The 13,707-nt window shown below is 47.7% G+C and overlaps 1 protein-coding gene across 4 annotated transcripts in view; it reads right to left on the reverse strand.

Annotated features, from left to right (window-relative positions):
• Positions 1-13,707, reverse strand: part of ADGRF5 (adhesion G protein-coupled receptor F5) — a 93,045-nt gene that overhangs the window by 33,542 nt on the left and 45,796 nt on the right. For all 4 annotated transcript variants that reach the window (XM_010994315.3, XM_064476566.1, XM_010994313.3 and 1 more), the window contains exons 3-4: positions 10,144-10,198; positions 574-744 (exon numbers count right to left, since the gene is read on the reverse strand). In XM_010994315.3, coding sequence (XP_010992617.2) covers positions 574-744; positions 10,144-10,198 — 226 coding nt within the window. The remainder of the gene's footprint in view (positions 1-573; positions 745-10,143; positions 10,199-13,707) is intronic.

The raw sequence follows: 13,707 nt of genomic DNA on the forward strand, positions 1-13,707 counted from the left end.
TTCCAACTTACAAAGCAGAAATCTTTTCTAGGGCAAGGGGCAGTCCCATCTCACAGCTTCTAGGGGACACAAGGGATGGTCCCCTGAGACGTTAGGGGAACTCGCATGACCTGAAAGGGAGTCAGTGACCAGAAAGTCCAACCCCAAAGTCTGGGAGATTCTGCTTCGTGCCTTGCCTCTGACCCAGGTAGGTCCCTTGTTCTGTGATGCCCAAAAGACAAGAGCTTGCTGCTTATTAATACCCTGAACCAGTCCTTGCTATACTGACTGCCCAGGGTAAGAAGACCCAGTAGATGGTCATGGGCATACCTTGGGACCACTTTGTGAAGACCAACACACAAGCCACCAAGCAAACATTTGGTCACCATTTAAAATAAGGACGCTGGCTACAGAGTTTCCGAACAGGGACTTGACTACATTGGAAGGTGATGAAATCATCAAATCACACCTCAGGCTGGTAGGGTCATTTCACTTGCCCACCAAGGATAACCTGCTCTAAGAATAAGGAGCTCAGCCAGCCTTTCTCCTGTTAGACCCGGTCCTCCTATTTCCAGAAATGGGTCTTTTACTCACCTGCTGTCACCTCGATGCTCAGAATGTTGGTGGCTGGGTCAGTGTCATTCCCTTGAATTGGAAAACTGAGGCTGTTCAAGTAAGCTTTGATGGGCTCCAGGAAGGAGGCATTTTCCAAAGCGATCTCAACATTGACAGTGAACTCTCGAGCTGCAGACGGACTTGCGGCAACTGAAATGAAAGTGTACGAAGGCTGTGAGGACTTCCGCGGGTGGTGGAGAGAGGACACGACAGACCTTTTAGCACTTAAAGCCAATGACGGGGACGTGTGGATGCTGGACACATCAGTCTTTAAGAATTTCTAATGACCACGTTTAGAGAAAAAGCAGAGCCCATTTACTGACCACCACCTTCATGGCGCTTCTCTTCTGTGACTTTGCTTTTTAGGAGACACAGGCAGCAGATCTGTTTGGTCTCAGGGCTCAGTTCTCTGGCCGTCTGAGAGCTTCTCAGGCCAAGCTCAGGACTTGTCCGTCCTCTCCATCCCCACACCCACCTTGGCGTCCAAGGCCAAGGATGACTGTGTGAGAATGGACCATAATGGGACAAGAATAGAACCGAGTGACCTAGCAGGGAGGCTTGGCAACTGCCTAGACAATAAAAACCACGGTCCTGACTCACCAGAATGAGTCAGTATGTTTCAGACACTATTCAATGGACATGCATGTCTGTTAAGAGCTGAACTAGGCGTGGCTTGAAGACCCCTGAGAAGGGTCACTTAGGTAATTCCCTTTGCTCTCAGCCTACGCCCGCAGCATGGGCTCTTTGTTCTCCCTCTGTATCTCCGGGTGTCCAGAACATGACAGGTACTCAAGGAAAGCAAACTTGGCAAGTTGGAAAGTGAACTACAAGAGATCTTCAGCAATTCATTGCTTTTCCAAATTGCCCCCATGCTGGCTGACCGGCTGCCATTCCAGACGCGTCTGTTTCCCACTCCAGGCGAGCCAGACAGCAGATATCCTGGAATGTTCCTGCATAGTTTCCGACATTCATCATGTCTTGATCCCTGGAAGTAAGCTTCTCAAGGGCAGGAGTGCTTCCTTCATTTCTCAGAGCCTTACCCACTGCTTCTGGCACGGAGCTCACCACCTAATAAATTCATTTCTCATCGAGGCTTGTTGAACCTGTGGTTTCTCAGATGAGCCACAGATTCGATTTTCTGTCACTGCCAGAATCTTCGGCTCATTCTTGGCTGAAATATATAACTGGAGCAGAAGCCGTGGGCTTGGTTAGTAGCTAATGAAGAACATTCAAAGAATAGGAGAATTTTTTCATACAAGTGGGTTGACAAGACCCATTGTGGCTTATTTCATCTCGTCAGTCAAACAAAGAAAAGATTAGTGAATACTTGCAAAACTCTTACTTTAAAATGTAAGTCAAATCTAGAAGTATGAGGTGTATAGAACCATAAAATTAAAATTCTATGTCTGTTTTCTAACCGGGCAAGGAATTTCCCCCATAATACTGCAAGATTTGTTTTCAATGTTCCAAGGATTATTTATGAGAAACACTACAATGCAGTGAGTTTACTGTGGGAGATTCCAACCGATAAATGTTTACTGCAGAAAATGGCAATATTTGTCCACTGAGAGCTGCAAACTATGTTTGTCTAGGTGTTTGGTTTTACTCATCAACCTTGTTGAGAATTATTTCATTTTGGCATCTTTCAACTTGCTGTAATTAACTCCAACTGTAAAAAATGTGCACATTTTCTTAAAAGTAGGAATGCAGCTTTAGGTACACTTCCTCCTTATAAAAGTGTATTTACAAGTAGGACACAGTGACTTTTAAAACTCAGGGTAGAATCAGTCTGTCACGATGCTATGGCGTTGCTGCAAATTTCCTGTGTTCTTTCTGATTCACAGATGGTTCTGTGGCGGAAACAAGCTTCCTGGAAGGACTGCTAGTCTTAACCTGAGTGATCCTAACCCTAGATACGGTATACTGCCTGCTGGGAACATTTGCAGGGAGGGTGGCTGCCTGTTATTTACAAGGTCTGCCTTGGAGGACATTCCTTTTCCTGAAAGGTACTGCAACAATCCTCCAGAGGATTCAGAAGTTCCAGGATCCTCTTTGCTGTGGTCTGCTCTCCTCCCATGACTGTAAACAGGATTTCCTGGCCGGTAGCTGCTTTCGAGATGAGTGAGGTCAGGAACAATCCCATGTCACCCACTTCATCTTTTGCATCGTTGCCTTCCAGGGTCTGATCCCAGCGTCATATCGGAACCCAAGGGTTATTTCCATCATCCATGCCTAAGCTGACCTCTCTCTGCTCTTTGCGCACGTAACTGAGGAACAAGCATGTGTCCAAAAAGCACAGGGTGATTCCTGAACGTCATCATTCCCCACTGAAACCTAGGTCGTGCTTCTGCTAAGACCTTACAAGGAGCTGAGCCAAAAGCTTAAAATACCTCCAAGAGGACAGTTCCTGTGACTTTAGAGTTCCAGCCTATGGCATTTGTGCAAGTATGAATTAAAGCACCAGCCTCTAGGACCCTCTTCCCCTCATCCACCCTTTGGCAACATCTATGACCTTCAGCCCGAGTGTCGCTTCTCCCTAGAGCTGATAAGGATGGGGAGCCTTTAGCAGAGAAGGAAATGTCTTCTCCTTGAAAACAGGCTCAAAAACTGCATGTAGGGTATTGTTAAATGTCTTTTTAGAATTCAGTGTCCAATTCCCAAAGTACGATTTAAAATATAGTCAAATTCAAAGGCAAAATTATTCATCATAAACAAAGAATGATCTAAAACTTGGTTCAGTTCTAGGCAGCGTAATCAAGGTCTCAGACATCCACAGTGAGGAAAAACACTTTGTGACCCACTGTCATGGACATGGATTTTGACACTAAGCCTTGCTAGGTATGTTTGGTTTTCCTGGCTTGGTTGATTTGTAAGGAACTTTACGGCTTTGGGAGGGCCTCCTCCCCAGGCCCTGGGCTGGGTGCCGGGGACACGGGGTGAATCAGAGAGGCAAAGCTCCACGTGCGTGCGTGGCCCTTCCATCCTCCTACAGGAGGCGACCAGGGAGTTCAGACCTCGACATCGGGCAGTTCTGAAGGGGGTGGAGGAGATAAAGCAGGGCGAGGAGACAGAGGGGCAGGCAGAATGAGGGTGGCGTGCGATTTTCTGTAGAATCATTACGAAGATGGAAAAGTTAAGCAAAAATGTGAAGGAAGTGAGGAGTGAACCAGTCAGAGATCTGGGGGGAAAAATGACTCTAGGAAGAGAAAACCAGCGCAAACACCTTGAGGCAACAACTCCCACAGCTGGTCTGAGGAAGCACAGAAGGAGATCCTCCCAGTCTGGGTCATTCCTCCCCGTCAAGAGTACCGTGGTCTTACGGGCCTGGATCTGCTCCTGGGCCTCCTGTCCCTGTAACGCCCCTGGGACAGCGTCTGAGTTTGAGGGAAGGTCAGCGTGGCCAGCGGACGGGCGGGATCGGAGGCCCACTCCGCTCACAGCCCTCGGCAGGCCCAGGGTTTGGGGTAGAAAGGCCCCTGTCTGCCTTACCTCTTCCAGACCTGAGGACTTCAGAGCTTGGGAAAGTGATGCTGGCTGCCCTGCCCCAGGCTACCAGGGACGCAGGGGGAACAGACCCGTCCTCCACCTCTGTGTGTATGTTAGAGGCCCTTCCACGCTCCTCTGCTGCCTCTGGACCATCTGATCCCAGACAGTCCAGTGTGTTTCCTTTGTCTCGGTCTCCTCTGCCCTGGTGCTGTTTGCCTGAATTTTTTTGACTCACCGATGCCCCAGTGGAAGGTAGCACAGTCCATCGGTGTCCTCAAGTGTCCCAGGGGCAGGCCTATTGCTGGCCCAGGAGGCACAAACCCACCAGGATTTCCCCTTTCCTTTCCCATAAATCTCTGCCCGCTGCCACACAGCACTGATCTTAAAGAGGCATTTCTGGAAAGTTGGCCCCACATTGCCACAAGCAGTTTTGGGTCTTAATCACAGTTATTTAAGCAAACAGCCCTAATTCTGCCTGGCAACTCAGGTGGGAATTACGGCTTCTCAGAAGTCGGAGCCTAAGTGGAAGCAGAAATCAATCTCCCACCTGCTGACTCCACAGAGGAGAAATAAGGTGGGTGTGGCTTTCTCTTGACCGAGGGGATAAGGCCACCCTATTACCGAAGACCTGGCTCCCCGGTTTCTCCCCCTTAGCCCTGTAGCAGCCAAATATTAGAAGATGCCTGTTCTGCTTGTCTCTTGACACGTTCCGGTAGGTAGCAATTTGGACCGCATCCTCTGTATCTACTGTACCATTGTCAGCAGAGACTCAAAGGTCCTGTTCTCCCTTTAGGTTTGAGAAAGGTTGGTTCACCCAGGGGAAAACCACCAGAACCCCAGGCTGTGGCTGAGCTGGCAAGTGTGGATGGAGAGAGGGCGGGCTGCACTGTGTTATAAAACACTGGGCTGTGAAGTCTAGAGAAAAGAATTAATTCTACTAGCTCGTCATCCACCTCAGTCATCAGGGCCAGCCATGTACAAAGTTCTCTTCCTAGTGAGACAAAGACAGGGAGGCCAGTGCCCTTTACTCTACAAAGCTGCTCCAAGGATCACGGAGTGGCTGTGCAACCTTCCTCTAAATATGGTTCCAGATAATGCGGTTTCCTCCTGCAATATCTGCACAAGAAAAGCCCCGGCCCATTCATTAATCTCACAGCATTCCCTCTGCCTGGGGCTCCCTCCTCCCTGCCCCCTGCTGTCCCACATCTGCTTCTTCTTTCCTATCTCAGCCTTGATCAGTTCTTTCTGGCTTCTCTCAGAATTTATGCATGCTTGCTGACCTCAGGACTCAGAATCAAGGCAATGTGAAGTCGTTTGAGCATTTTACAGATCTCCTAGGGTAACCGCTTATCAGACACGACGATGCCCTCTACAAACACACCTCTTAAGTGCTTATTCAGATTGGCTCAAATACCTTGCGTGACAAGAAACTCAAATCTATATAAGATGATCCAACCCATCTTTGGTCACTTCTGTTAGAAACTTACATTTAAGCCCAGACCTATGTTTCTGTTACTTCTACCACTTTCTTGGAGGTAGCTTTGCCTTTTGTAGGCTCACCGTAAGGGATGACTCTGCTTTTGATATTATGAACTTTGAATTTAACTTATGGTGCATATACATCCTATCCTGCCGACCAGATTAAAAGTTTATAGCAGGCAATCACCATGTTTTATCTTCTTTGGACCCAAGAGGTGCTTAATTATATATACACTCAATAAATGTTGGAAACACTTCTTTGCTTAAAAAAAAAAAAAATCATGGGATGGAATCTCACAGGCAACAGAAACCCACGTTGAAAACTATGACCTGTAACTATGAGCTTGGACTTGGAGCCACAGAGAGCTGGGGCCTCTCACCTGGGAGGCCATGGGCCCCTGTGAGCCATGCTTCGCACATCTGTAAATTAAGGGCACTATTTTCTCTGCAGAATTGTTGACGAATTGGGCTACTGTATGACAACCCCTAGCAAGTTGCCTAGCCCCTATTAGCCATTCTGAAACAGCAGGTAGAAATAATAGTACTGGTTATAGTAAGTGTAAGAGTTGTAATCTAGGCAGCTGTCTGCTGGTAGGTCAAAAAAACCTAATTCTATTCCAACGAGGTCTCACTTTTGAGACAGTTAAACAAACAACACAGGCAGAGAGCACCCAGCTTTCCCGTCTTACTCTGCCACCACCACCGCCTGCTCAGAGCACCAAATGCCGCAAGTTATAAGATTAAAGCCAGTAAAAATCCCCAGTTCTGTTCCTCCACCTGGAAAATGCAAGGCATTTCCCGAACCCAGATCGAAAGAGGCCAGGACACCCGGCTGCAGGTCTGCAGAGGGTCAGAATTTCCAAGCTGGAAGCCAGCAATCCAGTCTGGTAGGAACTTTGCTCTCACTAAAGAGGTGTGAGGATGGAAACACCTTGCGCACAGGGTTGGGACATCCTCGGTCTCCTTGTCTTGAAGTGTTGTCTCCCGTCAGCCATTCCTTTTGAAGCCATAGAAGAACCAATGGGGACTCCAGCCCAGGGCCCAAGACATGGTCCCAGTTAAGCTCAGAAATCTGGCACTGGGGAGCTTCATAATTGACGTAGAGGACATATTTGTGCTACTTCCAACCAATATGAAACTTCTGCTTTCGGTTCCCTATGAAGACCACCTGGAAGACTCAGTTTTGAGCTGACTGGCATACCTCCGCAATATGATTTTCAGTCCAGCTCTGCTTTCTGCCTGTGACCTCCCTTTCCCCAGTCATCCAGGTCTGTGCACCCTGGAGTGTTGTAGGGATCCTCACTCCCCATCACCCCATGTCGAATCTGCTGCTAAGTCCTTTAGACCTGTTTCTCCACATGTCTTTCACCAGCCTTCTCTATGTTCCCCGGAGCCAGGGCCGGTGACGGTCCACACTGCTGAGCATCCTTCCTGGTTTCCCTGCACGAATTTTGTCTAATTCATTCAACTATAGCCACCTGGCTAATTTTCACTTCCCATGGTTTCCATCAACTTCTTCTCCCTGCCAGCCTCTCGGCTGGTCTAAAACCCCCTTCCTGGGGGACTCAGGACAGAATTCCAGATGCTCTGACCATGCTCACTTCCCTCTGCCCCACGACACCCACTCTGCTCTAAGCAGCCAACTCACACTCATTCTCAGGTTTGCGTACAGGCTCCTCTTCCCCCTCCCACAGAGTTTTGAAATAGTTTTCCTAAAATGCTAATATTGTGTCACCCCTCCTCCTACCATCAGCAGTTACATGAAGACTTCTCTGTACCAGGGACCTTTCAGGCTGTTTCAAATGCAGTTATTTTGTAAATAAATCAATTAGATTTGTTTTTAATTAAAAACCCATCAAAACAAACAAACCCCCCCTCAGATAACCCTATTCATGTTTTAAAAACATGTACATGATATTATTTAATCCTTTCAACAACTCTGGACGGTAATAATAGATATACTTGTGTACTTGTATGTATGTGTATATATGTGTGTGTTTGTGACACATCTGTATGTGATGTAGGAAGACACCCATAGCTCGGAGAATAAATATGAGCACTGAGCCTGCCTTTAAAGATGATTCTACCCCAAGCCCTGAAGATCTAAAGATTTGGTCCAGTGCCTGAAAAAGAAATTCCTTTTGAGCATTCTTTTTCTCTTGGGAACTTGGTTTGCCCCTTTCTGGCATTAAGGCTCCAGGACACAGGCACTGCTGTGTGGGATCTGCTGAATGGAAGCCTCCTATTGCCTGCTGTCCTAGTTTCCCTGGACAGCGATGCTCTGAACTACAATTTATATTCTGAGTATCTGCAATCTAGCACTTGGGCCTTTCCATGACAATTTCAGGGATTTTGTAAAAGTACCAAGGCCAGAAGGATCTTCTGCAGATGATGGCTTGAGTCACGCACACTTCCAAAATGACTCCACAGTACAAAAGACCACGTATTAAAAAAACGGAAAATGTTTCCATGGTCTTTTATCATTGTCATGATTGTTTTTACTGAAAGCACATCTGGAAAAGTTTTGGAATGTCAAATCCTTAGGTGTAGAGGTGGTTTCCTCTCCAGGGGCTAAGCTCTCACATGGGCCACCTGGCTCACAAACAGCCTGGCCCAGAAGTGCAGGAAGACGTTACTTTTACAGCTGTCAGGTCACCAAGTGGCCCTGGGGAAGCTGGCGGCCTGAGCCCGAGAAGAAGCTGGCAGAAGCCTGGAGCTGGAACTCACCACAGATGGTGTGATTTTAGGAACAAAAGGCTTTGAAAGTACAGAATGGGGACATCACTGGCCTTGCTCCTGTCACAGGGGCAGGAGGGCGGGAGGGGGTGTCAGGACGGGGTAGAGGTGATGCTACCTGAGGGAAGGAGGGGAGGAGGGAGAGTGAGGATCCCACAGGGATGTAAGACACAGCTGAAGTAGAAAGGAAAGAAGGGAAGGGAAGGGGAAATGACCAACGGTAAGAGCTTCCAGTGAGCATTTCTTGAGCTTGACAAAATGTGGTCAAATAGAGAACAAACCACAGTTACCAAAGAGGAAGAGGGAGAGAGAAACTAGGAGTTTGGGGTTAGCAGATACAAACTACTATGTGTAAAATAGATAAACAACAAGGTCCTACTGTACAGCACAGGCAACTACATCCAATATCTTGCAATAACCTATAATGAAGAAGATTATATGTAACTGAATCACTATGTGGTATATTGGAAACTAACACAACATTGTAAATTAACTATACTTCAGAGTAAAAAAAAAATGTGGTTGAATTCTCATTTCAAGCACCAGGCAACAGTCAGATCTGGTTATGGCCCTGTAAAGAGGTCTACCAGATACCTCTCTGTCCTGCCCAAGGGGGGAACCTCCTCTGTCAAGCAGCCTAATGTCTCTTTCAGACTATGAGATGGAATAGACCAAGTCACAACATGCCTGGAAAATGATTCAGTCCCAAGGATACAGGTTAAGACAGCTGGTATAGCCACTGAGCCAGCAGGTGCTTATCAAAAAGGAACATACCCTCTGAGCTGACCCAAGGGCAGCTAGGACAGAGACAAGCATTCTCTTTATTTGCTCCCTCAGCTGTTGAGACACTGGGCTACATGCCAGGCTGCTGGGAGGAAGAGGGTTCAAGGGAGCTCATGTCTCCTGGGAGTGGCAAAGAGGAAGCAAAATAATTCCAATGCCTTGGGACAAATATTGTGCTATGGGAACGTATCAAGGGTAATGAGAACCCAGGCAAAGCAGCCCCTCCCTGTCTGGGGAATTGATGGAAGGCATGACAGGGCAGAAGCCCATGTGAACTGAGTCCCCCAGACAAGCAAAGGGGGATGGTGGGTGGGGTAACGACCCTGTGAAAGGCAACAGAAGGAAAGCAAACAGGCAAAGCACGTAGGATCCAGTAAGACGCGAGCAGATGATTGGATTTTGTCTCCAAGGCAATCCTTGAAGGATTTCATGCAGAATCAGATTGATGCTTTTGCAAGATTGCTGTGGTGGAAGGAGGAGGATCTGGTCCTTGGAAGATGCAGCCTATAGACGTACCTACCTGCCCTTGTCCAGGGTCCTGCACATGGGAGGGGACGCTGTGGTGTTCACAGCCCCCACCTGCCCCCAACTCTTTCGGAGAGCCCTGGATTTTCTGGACCACCTCTTTGGAATTTAGTAGGATAACTGGAGTGGGAGGCAGAGGAGGACTTGAATCTAGTGGTTAAGTTGATCCAGGGAAAAGGGCTGAGTGAGAGGAAGCGAGATTAAAAGTTTTAAAAGGGCAAAAGGCGAGCCTGCTGGGTGGAGAGTGGAGAAGCAGGCTTTTGGGTGGCAGTGGAGGGCAGCTATGAGAAGAGCCATGGGGAAATCTTCTGGATCTGAGGAGCGGTGATGGGAGAGGACACAGGGATTGGATGTTTGATAAAACCTGCTTCATGTCCTTTGAGAGAATAGAGCATGGGGTTCCTTGGCAGTTACTTCTAGAAATTGAACCCTGATGTGCTGGAAGATTGAATTATGTGGGTCACAGCATTTCAAAAAATTACAGCAAATGTCATTTGATGGGACTTACTAGAAGAGGTGGCTAAGCCAAGAGTTACATACCAGTCCGTTTTTGCCTTACTGGGTCCTCCCCTGCTAGGCCATGTCCATGGAGAAGCTGAAAGAACATTTAAAAAAAATCCTCAGTGAGTGTCAGAGATGTCTTTTCACGATGGCTTTCTGGTCACATGCCCCTGAATGTTCGAGCTAAGTGTAGGACTGCGGATTCTGGGTTGTCACCTTGCGCCCTGCGGTTGGCAGGCCAACAGCCATTGGCGGGTCGGGAAAATCAAAGGGAGCTGCCTCTGTGGTGTGATCTTGGCATCGACTTTCTGTACACCAGTCTCTAGATCCAGGAGCGGAAGAAAGCCGCCTATCTGAGTTTCTCAGAGTTCCTGCAGCTTGAAGCGTCAAGAGTATAAATTATGGTGTTCTCCACTGTGCTAAGACTTGAACCCTGAGTCACTCCAGTGACCTTCTAAACGAGTCTCACGACCTCTCCTCCACACTCAGCCTGTTCCCGCCCCAATATTTCTGCAGCATTAGGGCTATTTAGATTGCGCATGCTTAGAAATTATTTTCTCCTCCTCTGGCCCTTTTCCTCCTGGAGGGTTCTATGATTACTTTCTAAGGTGGGGACTGTGACAGGCAGCTCTAGGGTCAGTCTGCTGAGTATCAAGTGGTGCCCCTTACTAGCGACCTGGAGGAAGTTACTTAGCCTCTCTGAGCCTCAGTTTCCTTTTTTGCAAACTGGAATAATAATAGGACTGACCTGGTAGAATTGTTCTGAGAATTAAGCAAACTGCAGTGTGGAACATAGTAAACTCTTAATAAACATTAGTTAGATCAGAAAATATGTGTGTTAAGAGTAAAAACTCTGCAGATACTGAATGCAAATCCTAGTTCTGCCATAATATGGCTGTGTGACCTTGGGTAAGTTAATTAACCCCTCTGTGCCTCCGTACTCACCTATAGTATAGGGACAAAAATTGCTTGCCTCATGAGGTTGTTGTGAGGATCAAATGATTAACAAATGTAAAACATTAGACAAGTTTTAGTGATCTAGTAAGTGCTATTCTGGGACAGGGCATCGCACTGCTCTGGGGACACCATTCACAGGGTCCTCTCTGGATACCACTTGCTTCATCTCTGTAGAGCTCATCTACTGTCATCACGTGGCTTCTTTGTTTAAGAACTGACATCGGTTGGCTTTGCTGCTGGGGTCACTGCCAGCTCCGTAGCTTATAACCCCACCTTGACCCGACCCTGGGTTCCTAGCTCGTCCCTACCTCCAAGGCAGTTTCCCCATGATGCATTTCCCAGTCCAAACTTCCTTAAGGCTCAATAGAAGAGCCAGATAACCCCTGCCCTCCAGGGTGTGTGTGCTTTACCATCAACCCCATGCACCAATGAAAGCCACCCGAGACACAGCCTGTTCTGCCCTCTGTGAAAAATTCTACCAGTTTTCCCCTAGTTATCGCACCTCGTAATGTTAACAAAAGTAAGAATTCCTAAGACGTCCTCAACACCCCGTGCCAGGCACTGTTACATACTTGATATGTGCTTATTTATTTAATCCTCATGACAATCTAAGATGTGGATACTGTTATTAGCCACATTTCATGGATGAGAAAACACAGGTGCAGAGAGGTCAAATAAGTTGCCTAAGGTCACACAGCCTTTAAATGGCAGAACTGGGACTCAAACCCAGCTAGCCTGCCTCCAAAGTCTGCACTTATCCACACAGGCACTGCGTCGTCTTATCAGGAGATACCCTGGGAAACTGTGGGTTTGCCTCAGTGACCCAGTCTCTCCTAACCGGCATATCTTCTCTGTCTTACTCAATTGACCCCTCCATCTTCTCCTTCTTTTCAACAACTGATGTTAATATCCATAGGAACTGTGGAGGAACTGTGGACCTGAGTGTTCATACACATTCTCTAAGAAATGAACAGAGGAATGAAGGATGGTAATTGGGACTTCAAGAGCCCAGGTGCTGCTTCCTGTGCAGTGAGCTCGCCTGGAATGGGCAGGAACCACTAAATAACAAAAAGTCAACGTATAGGGCTGGTTCCTGTCCGGCTTCCGCTGGAGTACATTCTGGCTCTGTGCCCAGGCAGAAGGAAAGGTTCTTTCTCTGCATTCCTGCCTCCATCCCCCTGGGGGCCCAGGGGTGGGGAAGGGGAGCCACCAGGAAGCTTTCTCTGTCCCTCTTCATGGGCCATTGTTGGGGACTCAGCCCAGGAGGAGGTGTCTGCTGGTGGTCACCTTTGGGAAGCTCTCCCAGGCCGAGGTTTCACTTCTCCCATTTTCCAGTTGGTGAGGGTTGGGGTGTTAAAGAATTGAAGACTTGCTGCTGGCAGTTGCGGGTTAAAATCAAGGTACATTTCAGTTCTCGCGAGCAGAGCATTTCAAATCTCTGAGACCGTAAGGATCACTTCCCTCCCCTCCCCCAATCTGAGTTAGCAGGTCTGGGGTGGGGTGAGGAAAACCGCTTTTTCAACCGGCACATCCCTGGACCTGAGGCCACCTTTTGAGAAGCACCACTTTTTAATTATTTCTTGAATTTGCATGGTGATTATCGAAAACTTTCACAGGACACCTGTGCAAAGCGCTATTTCCCTAATTCTGTCACCTCCTGGCTCTGTTGTTCAGTGAGGATTCATAACTTTTTATGAGAATGACTGACTTTTAATTTTAATCCCTGTCATCATTGGAGGAAATGGAAGAAAAACATACTGAAAGCAAGAAAGCCTCTGACTTTTCGCTGGGGGTGCTGGCTGTGGTGAAGACCCCTGACCTCCCAGGCTCGAGAAGGCACGAAGAGCTGGGCTGCCAAGTCACGGGGCCTGGATACCAATAAGGCATGTGCGGGAGTCACACCGAGAGCTGAATCCTGCCATGTCCTCTTCTTTCTAGTTGGAGAAGTCATCCACTCATTCTCAGTCTCTTTTTTTTTTCTCTGTAATGAGTTCTTTTTCCTTTTTCTTTTTTGGAAGGGGTAGGTAATTAGGTTAATTTTTATTTGTTCATTTATTTATTTATTTTTATGTTTCAATGGAGGTACTGGGGATTGAACCCAGGACTTTGTGCATGCTAAGGACACTCTACCACCAAGCATTGCCCTTCTGCTAGTTTCTCACATTATGAAAAATACCGTGCTGAGGCTCACCAGATGCTCATGTCACCTCCGGCAGTGCTGTGTGCCCAGCTGTTCTGGGTCTCACCGGGGGACAGCCTTGCCCTCCTGAGTCTTATGTCACCCCAATTCAGGGAACTACGAGGCTGAGCACAGATCCTGTCAGGGTTTCCCAATGCTGAGTATTTCCTTCAGACAAAAACCAGAGCCTCGGTGGGTGGGAGGGTGTAGCTCAATAGCAGAGTGCTAGCAAGCATGAGGTCCTGGGTTCAATCCCCAGTACCTCCATTTAAAAAAAAAAAATTAAAAAAAAATAGAATTACTGCCCCCCTACAAAAAAAGAATGAAAAAACAACCCCAAAACCAGAGCTTCAGTTGGGGCTCCCTCTGCTTGTCCATGTGGAGGTACCCAGATGGGTACTGGAGGACAATGGTCGGCTCTGTCCAGAAGGGATTTCCTGTAGGCCGAGCTCCAGCCAGAAGACACA

Source organism: Camelus dromedarius, chromosome 19 (genome assembly GCF_036321535.1).
Source record: "Camelus dromedarius isolate mCamDro1 chromosome 19, mCamDro1.pat, whole genome shotgun sequence".
In the NCBI taxonomy this organism is placed as follows: Eukaryota; Metazoa; Chordata; class Mammalia; order Artiodactyla; family Camelidae; genus Camelus; species Camelus dromedarius.